The sequence below is a fragment of the Somniosus microcephalus genome, chromosome 8 (assembly GCF_052327205.1).
Source record: "Somniosus microcephalus isolate GS21.2 chromosome 8, FLI_Smic_1.0, whole genome shotgun sequence".
Taxonomy (NCBI): Eukaryota; Metazoa; Chordata; class Chondrichthyes; order Squaliformes; family Somniosidae; genus Somniosus; species Somniosus microcephalus.
In genome coordinates, this window is record NC_140994.1 from 83,490,974 (window position 1) to 83,502,212 (window position 11,239).

Here is an 11,239-nt window from a genome sequence, read left to right on the forward strand (position 1 = left end):
CTTCCACATTAAAAATGAGTTCTCAGGTGACGAGTCCAATGCGGGACCTACAGTCTCTGTCACAGGTGGGGCAGATGGTGGTTGAAGGGACAGGTGGGTGGGGTGCTTGGGTTGACATGCACTCCTTGCGCTTGGCTTCCGCTTGCTCCTGGTGAAGAGACTCGAGGTGTTCGGCGCCCTCACGGATGCTTCTCCTCCACTTTGTGTGGTCTTGGGCCAGGGATTCCCAGGTGTCGGTGGGGATGTTGCACTTTTTCAAGGAGGCTTTGAGGGTGTCCTTGAAGCCTTTCCTCTGCCCACCTGGGGCTCTCTTGCCGTGTCGAAGCTCCGAGTAGAGCGCTTGTTTTGGGAGGATCGTATCGGGCATGCGGATGATGTGACCCGTCCATCGAAGCTGATTGAGTGTGGTCAAAGCGTCGATGCTGGGGATGGTGGATAGATGTAGGATGATGCCTGATGAGAAGTAACAGCAAATGTGTACAGCATGATTGGTCTTATTTTGTAGCAGACCAGTGTAATTGTGAGACTTGGGAAAGCCCTAGGATGCATTGCAGTTGGAGGATCCTGGTAATGTGGTTTGTATTATCAGTTCCAGAATATTAGGTGATTGAAAATGAGTAAGTTTGGGGAAAAAATTAAACCAGATTTAAAAGCAACTCTCAATTAATGGACGAGGTGATTTGGCCTCTAGCACTGCACGTATAGATGGAGCATGGTCCTCTTCTTGCCACGAATTGAGCCGTCATGGGAGGTGTCTGAAATGGCATAGCGAGTCGGAACAAAAATGGCATGTGCCCACTGGTCGTGAAGAGCTTTCAAGGGTCACCAAGACTACATGCTGTAGCTCAAAATGTGGACGTGCAATTCAGATCCTGCCAGCTGATTGTATGTATCCTAGAACTATGGGTGGTTGAATTGGTTAGGCTAAGGAGCAGACCCACCAGGAGGTTCTCCAACTGGCTTTCCTCATGCACTGGTTGACTGAAAATCAACAGGTTTGGGGGAAAAAGCAACCCCTTAAATAATGGAAGTGTGATGCCTCTTAAAGGGGCAGTCAGTGGAGGAGTTGATGAAACAGCTTAGTGGTATGTTAGAAGCTATTGTACAATGTAGTAGCATACAACCAAGTCCTCAGCAGTCCCAGCAAGATGGCCCAAAATTAGATGTTCGCCTTTGGAAGCTAAGAGCACCTCCCACCAGGGGATAGCGGATGGGAGATGAAGGTGACCAAGTGCAACACCAGAGGGGTTGCATGAAAGGAGCTTAGTTTAGGTAGGCCAGTGGGAATGTGGGACACAGTTCAGCCTCTCCCCTGCTTTTTGATACCATAATAAACAAATTAAAATAAAATGGAACAATCGGGAGAAATTAGAATGGAAATACTGTGGTATACAAAATGGTAATGTGGTGTGTGAATGTCTATCGTTTGACAAGGAAGAGAAAATACATTAGGTTCTCATTTAACTTTTACAAAAACACTCTGGTTTACCTACCTTTTAAATATTAAAACAAACATTGATGATTATAACAAAGGGATTTTGTTGCAATATTTGTATATTTGCATTAGGTAGAAGAAATCTTAGTAGAAGTCCAGGTGAAAATAGTTTGTGGCCTCCAACGTAGAAGTTATGTGACCACCTTTTACAGTCCATCTTGTTTTCCAGTCTCTCTCATATATACTGTGATATTTTCAGTGGATCCAAAACTTAGTACTGTAAAAATGTTAAATGAGACATTGGAACAAAATCATTTTGTCCATTAATCAAGTATGTAGACCCTGTTTTAGGCAAATAATTACTGAGTATAATGACTGTAATAAGATGATGTGCAATTGTGAACCTCTTCTAAGAAGGATGTTAGAATCATGAAAAGAATATAAAAAAGCCATCAGAAGGAAACTGAGAATGAGACATTATAGTTACAAAGACATGCTCAAAAGCTGGGGCATTTCTCACTGCAACAGAGAACATTAAGGAAAGACCGAATAGAGATGTTCAAAATTATGAAAGGTTTTACATAAGAACATAAGAAATAGGAGCAGGAGTAGGCCAATCGGCCCCTCGAGCCTGCTCCGCCATTCAATAAGATCATGGCTGATCTGATCCTAACCGCCAATCTACTATCACTGAACCATCTCCTGAATCTAACAGAATTAGACACACGAAATAGGAGCAGGATCAGGCTACACGGCCCCTGGGCCCGCTCCGCTACCCACAGGGCCATGACCGATCCGAACCTAGACTCATGTCCAAATTCCTGCCCGTTCCCCATAACCCTTTATTCCCTTTACTTCTAGGAAACTGTCTATTTCTGTTTTAAATTTATGTAATGATGTAGCTTCGACAGCTTTTTGGGGCAGCATATCCCATGGACCTACCACCCTCTGAGTGAAGTAGTTCCTCCTCATCTCAGTTTTGAAAGAGCAGCCCCTTATTCTAAGACTATGCCCCCTAGTTCTAGTTTCACCCATCATCGGGAACATCCTCCCCGCATCCACCCGATCCAACCCCTTCACAATCTTATATGTTTCAATAAGATCGCCTCTCATTCTTCTGAACTCCAATGAGTAGAGTCCCAATCTACTCAACCTCTCCTCATATGTCCATCCCCTCATCCCCGGGATTAACCGAGTGAACCTTCTTTGTACTGACTCGAGAGCAAGTCTGTCTTTTCTTAAGTATGGGCACCAAAACTGTATGCAGTATTCCAGGTGCGGTCTCACCAATACCTTGTACAACTGAAGCAATACCTCCCTATTTTTATATTCTATCCCCCTAGCAATGAAAGCCAACATTCCATTGGCCTTCTTAATCACTTGCTGCACCTGCATACTAACCTTTTGAGTTTCGTGCACCAGGACCCCCAGATCCCTTTGTACTTCAGTACTTTCCAGTTTCTTGCCATTAAGATAATAACTTGCTCTACGATTTTTCCTGCCAAAGTGCATAACCTCACACGTTCCAGTATTGTATTCCATCTGCCAAATCTCTGCCCACTTACTTAGCCTGTCTATGTCCTCTTGCAGGTTTTTTATGTCCTCCTCACTCACTACTTTCCCTCCCATCTTAGTATCATCTGCAAACTTTGATATGTTACACTCGGTCCCCTCCTCCAAATCGTTAATATAGATTGTAAAGAGTTGGGGACCCAGCACTGACCCCTGCGGAACACCACTAGTTACTGATTGCCAGTCTGAGAATGAACCATTTATCCCAACTCTCTGCTTTCTGTTAGATAGCCAATCCTCTATCCATGCCAGAATATTACCCCCAATCCTGTGATTTTTTATCTTAAGCAATAATCTTTTGTGTGGCACCTTGTCAAATGCCTTTTGGAAGTCTAAATACAGTACGTCCACTGGTTCCCCTTTATCCACCCTATATGTTACTTCCTCAAAGAACTCCAGCAAATTTGTCAAACATGACTTCCCCTTCATAAAACCATGCTGACTTTGTCCTATTAAATTATGATTATCCAAATGTCCTGTTACTGTCTCCTTAATAATGGACTCCAAAATTTTACCTACCACAGATGTTAGGCTAACCGGTCTATAGTTTCCAGCCTTCTGTCTACTGCCCTTTTTAAATAAGGGTGTTATATTAGCAGTTTTCCAGTCTGCCGGGACCTTTGCCAAGTCCAGGGAGTTTTGGAAAATTATTACCAATGCATCCACAATCCCTACCGCCACTTCCCTCAAGACCCTAGGATGTAAGCCATCAGGTCCAGGTGATTTAACCGCCTTGAGTCCCATTATTTTACCGAGTACCACTTCCTTAGTGATTTTGATCGTGTTTAGCTCCTCCCCCCCCCCCCCCCCCCCCTATAGTCCCCTGTTTGTCCAGTGTTGGGATATTCTTCGTGTCTTCTACTGTAAAGACTGATATAAAATATTCATTGTGTTTTTGCCATCTCCATATTTCCCACCATTAATTTCTCGGTCTCATCCTCTAAGGGACCAACATTTACTTTAGCCACCCTTTTTCTTTTTATATAACTATAAAAACTCTTACTATCTGTTTTTATATTTTTTGCTAATTTACTTTCATAATCTATCTTCCCTTTCTTAATCAATCTTTTTGTTATTTTTTGCTGTCTTTTAAAGTTTTCCCAATCCTCTATCCTCCCACTAGATTTGGCTACCTTATATGCCCTTGTTTTTAGTCGAATACTATCCTTAATTTCTTTACTTAGCCACGGATGGCTGTCTTTTCTTTTACACCCTTTTCTTCTCAGTGGAATATATATTTTTTGGAAGTTGTAAAATAACTCCTTAAATGTACACCACTGATCATGTATCGTCTTACCCTTTAATCTATTTTCCCAATCCACTCTACTCAATTCCGCTCTCATACCTTCATAGTCTCCTTTATTGAAGCTTAGCACGCTTGTTTGAGATCCAACCTTCTCACCCTCTAATTGAATATGGATTTCAACCATGTTATGGTCACTCATTCCAAGGGGATCCTTTACTAGGACATTTTTAATTAATCCTGTCTCGGCACACAGGACCAGATCTAAGGTTGCTTGCCCCCTGGTCGGTTCAGTTACATACTGCTCAAGAAACCCATCCCTAATACACTCAATGAACTCATCCTCAAGGCAGCTCTGCCCAATTTGATTTGTCCAATTAATATGATAGTTAAAATCCCCCATAATTATAGATGTTCCCTTATTACAAGCCTCAACTATTTCCTGATTGATACTCCGTCCAACAGAGTTGCAACTGTTCGGAGGCCTATAGACTACGCCCACTAGTGTTTTTTTCCCCTTATTATTCCTTACCTCCACCCAAACTGTTTCATTATCCTGATCTTTTGACCCAATATCATTTCTCTGTATTACAGTGATTCCTTCTTTTATTAACATAGCCACCCCACCTCCCCTTCCTTCCTGCCTGTCCTTCCTGATCGTTAAATAACCTGGTATGTTTAATTCCCAGGCATTGTCACCCTGCAGCCATGTTTCTGTAATGGCCACAAGATCATACCCATATGTAGTTATTTGTGCCATTAACTCGTCTATTTTGTTACGAATGCCACGTGCATTCAGATAGAGAACTTTCAAAGATGTTTTGTGACACTTAGTTCCTGCTTTTGCCCTTTTTATTACTTTACCTTTTACTCCATACCTTCTGCCCCTTCCTGACACGCTCTGGTTTTTAATTTCCCCACTGCTACCTAAGTCTATGACCTCCTCTGTTGTCATTTTTATTATTTGCTCTCTAGGAACCTCCCCCCCACGAGTTAGTTTAAAGCCCTCTCTACAGCCCTAGTTATATGATCCGCCAGGACTCTAGTCCCAGCACTGGCCAAGTGAAGCCCGTCCCAACGGAACAGCTCCCTCCTGCCCCAGTACTGGTGCCAGTGTCCCAGGAAGCAAAACCCATTTCTCCCACACCAGTCTTTGAGCCACGCATTTAACACTCTCATTTTATTTGTCCTAGCCAAATTCGCTCGTGGCTCAGGTAATAATCCAGAGATTATTACCCTTGTGGTTCTGCTTTTTAATTTGACCCCTAGCTGCTCAAACTCACTCAGCAGAACCTCCTTCCTTGTCCTATCTATGTCGTTGGTACCAACATGGACCACGACAACTGGATCCACCCCCTCCCACTGCAAATTTCTTTCCAGCCCAGAGGAGATGTCCTTAACCCTGGCACCGGGTAGGCAACACAGCCGTCGGGACTCTCGCTCTCGGCTGCAGAGAACTCTATCTATCCCCCGAATAATACTATCCCCTACCACTACAACATTTCTATTTACTCCCCCCTCTTGAATGGCCCCCGTTCCACGGTGCTGTGGCCAGGTTGCTCATCCTCCCTGCAGTCCCTGCTCCTGTCCCCACAGGGAGTAAGAACCTCGAACCTGTTGGTCAAGAGCAAGGGCTGCGGCTCCTCCAGTTTTGAGGGGTTAACTAGTGAAAGATTTTTTCGACTGATTGTTGAATTGGTAACAAGGAAACACAGACTGAGGATTAGCACTAGAAGAACAATGGGTAAGAACGTTTTTCCCACACATATTTTGTGGAGTGCTTTAGCATAAGTGACTATTGAGGCTGAGATTATAACATCATTTAAAATGGAATTGTATAGGTATTTGAAAAATAACGTACAAAAGAATACAGAGAAAGGGCAAGGAAATGGTATTGGAGTAGATTGCTCTAGTTGAAGGCAGGTACAATGAGCCGAACTGCTACCTTCTGTGCTGTATTTTCTCAGATCGTTTCTGGTTATTGAAAACAGTAAACTACTGATTGTACAGTTGTTGCAGTGTCAGTTTCCACATGTACGCTGAAGACACCCAGCTCTACCTCGCTACTACTACTTCTCAACCCCTCCACGATGTCTAAATTGTCAGACTGCTTGCCCGACATACAGTTCTGGATGAGCAGAAATTTTCTCCAATTAAATATTAGGAAAACCGAAGCCATTGTTTTCAGTCCCCGCCACAAACTCCGTTCCCTAGGCCACTGACTCCGTCCTTCTCCCTAACATCTGTCTGAGGCTGAACCACACTGTTCGCAACCTTGGTGTCATATTTGACCCTGAAATGAGCTTCCGACCACATATCCACAGCATAACAAAGACCACCTACTTCCACCTACGTAACATCGCCCGTCTCCACCCTTGCCTCAGCTCATCCGCTGCTGAAACCCTCATCCATGCCTTTGTTACCTCTGGACTTGACTATTCCAATGCAGTCCTGGCTGGACTCCCACATTCCACCCTACGTAAACTTGAGGTCATCCAAAACTCGGCTGCCCATGTCCTAACGCGCACCAAGTCCTGTTCGCCCATCACCCCTGTTCTCATCCTTGTTTTCAAATCCCTCCATGGCCTTGCCCCTTCCAATCTCTGTAATCTCCTTCAGCCCCACACCGCACCCCCCCCCCGCCCCCCGAGATATCTGCGCTCCTCTAATTCTGCCATCTTGAGGATCCCTGATTATAATTGCTCAACCTTTGGTGGCCGTGCCTTCTGTTGCCTAGGCCCTAAGCTCTGGAATTCCCTGCCTAAACCTCTCCGCCTCTCCACCTCTCTTTCCTCCTTTTAAGATGCTCCTTAAAACCTACCGCTTTGACCAAGCTTTTGGTCACCTGCCCTAATTTATCCTTGCGTGGATCGGTGTTAAATTTTTTGTTTTGTTGTCTAATACTCCTGTGCAGCACCGTGGGACGTTTTACTACGTTAAAGGTGCTATATAAATACAAGTTGTTGTTGTATATGATCTATAAATATCATGGTTCCACTAAATTAACATTTCCCTTTCTGCTTTCTCAGACTGGCATTCAGTAAGAATGCAGTACTCAGGATAGATGGATTTTCAACTCCAGACCAGTATGATGATGAAGCACTAAACCTGTGGCTGCCCAGCGATTCTGCAGATGTGGATTTAGACATAGAATCTTCCAAATACATTTTGAGAAATGTTGGAGATAAATTTTGTCAAATAGAGACATCTGAGAAGACCGCTATGACATGGCTTAAACCAGATGGTAATAGTTAGCCTTTGCTGACTGTTTAGTTACTGGGCTATTTATATAATATGAATTCTATTTGTGATTTGAAACTTGGAAGTGCTAGGGTTTGCTTGTTGACAGTTTCACATGTACAACTTCTTTATTATTTGTGTTGCAAGATAAATCTCTCTGACATAGTGCAGTGGAAGGCTATAGAAAATATTATGTTGACATGACAAAAAGATGCCTGTTTTAAATCTGCAAGCTGTAGAATTGGGGATAGATCTTAGCGTGATTGGGAAAAATAAACTGAAATAATACATGAATAGATGGCACAGGTAAATTGATTTGTCATTTATATGCTTGAAATATATATCAAACATTTACATTTTTATATTGCAACCCTCTACCTACTATTTGCACGTTTTGAGTATATGTACCTCAGTATATTTTTATAGGCTGCCAGAATTGACATCGCAACATTTCTAACATTTTCAGGGATCTTTTAAGCTGCTGTATTTTTTATGGAACAGTTAATACCATGTCTAATCGTTAGCTTTAAACATGGTGTAGTCTAAACAGTGCTACAAAATGCAGTCAGAACTGGTGAACTTTCCCCTATAAACTGAAAGCTTCAGTGTACAGTAACACTGTTTGTTTTGTGTTTCAGCCAAAATAGCCTGGAAGAGAGCAGTAAAAGGAGTTCAGGAAATGTGTGATGCATGTGAAGCCACATTGTTTAACATCCATTGGGTTTGCCAGAAATGTGGATTTGTGGTCTGTTTGGACTGTTATGAAGCAAGGGAAAGAAGGGGTTCCAAAGGTCAGTTTCTGAATTGATCTATGGGTAAAACACAATGCAGGCAATGCTCATGAACTGTTCAGTTTCACATATTTTGGTGCTGGGACCGCAATTCTTTTTGCAGATTAGCACGAAAATCCTCATTAATTGTCACTTTTCCACTTAAGCAACTTTGCTCTAAAAAGATGTATTAATTCCCTGGAATTCTAAGTCCTGCATTCATCAGTCTGCAGATTCACTCATGTGTAAAACACTGCATGTGTCCCAGTGCAGTTTTATGGAAATTGTATCAAGATGTGTGAAAGTGTGCAATGAAATTGTGGTGCCTGTTGAAATCCTTAGGTGTGGGTGTAATGTTCAGTGTCTCCAAGGCACATGTTAAAATGTTCTTGCTGGCACTCAGTATTGTCAGATAGCAAAACACTTTTTTTTGCTTTGTTTTTCTCCCTCCCCCACAAGTTTGTGAATGGTGTTATTTTCAGTTTCCTCTTCATCACTTAAAATGTTCATAAATTGTAAATGCAACTGACAAAACAGCTAGCTTTTTTATTGACAGTTATTACAAGTAAGCGAGGCAGTCTGGTGTCTTGGCCAGCATTCTTCAACTAATATCACCAAAGCAGATTAACTGGTCATTATGTCATTGCTGTTTGTGGGCTCTTGCTATGTGCAAGTTGTTTCGCATTTGCCTACATTACAACAGTGAGTGCACTTCAAAAGTGGACTGCATGTGAAGCTTTCGGGACATCCTGAGGACATGAAAGGCTATATAAGTGCAAGCTTGTTCTTTGTTTCATAAACTTCGATAAAATTCATGTTGCAATGTTAAAGGACAATACTGTAATCTACTACTATAGGTAGCCTGATTCTGTTGGGCATTTTTTTTCACTTGTTTTACCACTTAGAATTCTGGTTTTCACAGTTGATGGTGCTTTTTTGTGATATTTTGCCCTCCTTTGGCATATTTGCTCTCGTGTAGCTGGCAACCTCCATTTATCCTAATGTCTTTACACTACATGTTCATCATTGATGTAAAATAGAAATCCATTGAACATCCAGGGTCAGGGCCTGAGTTGATTCTGTAGTGAAGCAATCTGAGACTCCCTGGAGGGGGTGGTCTTTCATCTCTTGAGTTTTACATCACATGGTATTTAGTCCAGTGAGGTGTTAAACCTAGTTTACAAAGTGCTCAGAGTTGATTTGTAAACCCATGTGACCTCAATTTAAATGTTTCGAGAGCTGGGATTCTCCCATTCCTGCTATAAACATGTACGTTTCCAACTGTTGTGAGAGAGCTCTGTACATGTGTGTTTTCAGACAGGATCCAAGCAATATGAACAGTTCCGCTGGCTGGAACTTGAACAGGAGCTACCAGGGCTCGGTGTAAAGGCACATTCACCTACTTACTCAGAGTACAGAATCTGCTTACCCATTTCTCAGTCACCAGATTGGTAGGGTCTGTCTTTTGCAGTTTACTCTGTGAGAAAGAGCAAATTCCCAGCAAACTCCCCCAGTTATATGAAGAATGTTTGAATCATACAATACTGGATGGATATTGCTCAAAAGCAATAGGTTCATTTTTGCTAGATATATAATACAAGAATTGCTTGAGTCACAAAAGTTAGCATTATATTAGGGACTCTTAATTTTATCTTCCCAGGAAATCCAATCTTGGATAAACAGTAAACATTTCCTGCTTTCAACACTCAAAAAATGCTTTTATAACTGGTGTGACTGCCACTGCTCAACTTCATTAGATTTTCTCCTCAGTCAAAGATGGTTCTAACAGAACCATAAATAAGCAAACCCTAATACATTTTTCCTTTATTTGTTTTGTGGATTGTAGCTGATAAAGAGCTTTATGTCTGGCTGAAGTGTGTCAAAGGTCAAGTTCATGATCCAAAGAGCCTGATGCCCACACAGATTATCCCTGGCACTGGTAAGATTCCACAGTTGTTTGATTTTTGGGTCTATTTTGCTCAACTTCTGCTAAGAATGGAAATATATCTTATCTATCATATATATATATATAGACTAGCTGGGGGTGCCTGGCGGTGCCGAGGCTTTTTTGAGGGCATGTTGTTGTTGTTGTTGGAAGAGAGAGAGAGCACGACTGGGGGGAAGAGAGAGAGCACGACTGGGGGGGAAGAGAGAGAGCACGACTGTGGGGGGAAGAGAGAGCACGACTGGGGGGAAGAGAGAGAGCGACTGGGTGGAAGAGAGAGAGCGACTGGGGGGAAGAGAGAGCGCGACTGGGGGGAAGAGAGAGAGCGACTGGGGGGAAGAGAGAGAGCGACTGGGAAGAGAGAGCGAGCGACTGGGGGGAAGAGAGAGCGAGCGACTGGGGGGAAGAGAGAGCGAGCGACTGGGGGGAAGAGAGAGCGAGCGACTGGGGGGAAGAGAGAGAGCGAGCGACTGGGGGGGAAGAGAGAGCGAGCGACTGGGGGGGAAAGAGAGCGAGCGACTGGGGGGAAGAGAGCGAGCGACTGGGGGGAAGAGAGCGAGCGACTGGGGGAAGAGAGCGAGCGACTGGGGGGAAGAGCGCGAGCGAGAGACTGGGGGGAAGAACGCGAGTGACAAGGGGGAGGAGGAGGAGGGGGAGGGAGGGGGGAGCGGGGAAGGGGGGTAAGGAAGGGAGGGGGATGAGAAGGGGGAGAGAGGGAAGGAGAGAGGGAAGGGGAGAGAGGGAAGGAGAGAGAGAGAGAGAGGGAAGGGGAGAGAGAGAGAGAGAGGGAAGGGGAGAGAGAGAGGGAAGGGGAGAGAGAGAGAGAGAGAGAGAGAGGGAAGGGGAGAGAGAGAGAGAGAGAGAGGGAAGGGGAGAGAGAGAGAGAGAGGGGAGAGAGAGAGAGAGAGAGAGGGAAGGGGAGAGAGAGAGAGAGAGAGAGAGGGAAGGGGAGAGAGAGAGAGAGAGAGGGAAGGGGAGAGAGAGAGAGAGAGAGGGAAGGGGAGAGAGAGAGAGAGGGAAGGGGGGGAGAGAGA

General features: G+C 43.9%; 1 protein-coding gene across 6 annotated transcripts in view; it reads left to right on the forward strand.

Moving 5' to 3' along the window:
* The window catches only part of jmjd1cb (jumonji domain containing 1Cb), a 385,858-nt gene that overhangs the window by 309,990 nt on the left and 64,629 nt on the right, over window positions 1–11,239 (forward strand). For all 6 annotated transcript variants that reach the window (XM_085994973.1, XM_085994976.1, XM_085994975.1 and 3 more), the window contains 3 exons: window positions 7,280–7,494; window positions 8,129–8,281; window positions 10,107–10,199. In XM_085994973.1, the coding sequence (XP_085851099.1) occupies window positions 7,280–7,494; window positions 8,129–8,281; window positions 10,107–10,199 (461 nt within the window). The remainder of the gene's footprint in view (window positions 1–7,279; window positions 7,495–8,128; window positions 8,282–10,106; window positions 10,200–11,239) is intronic.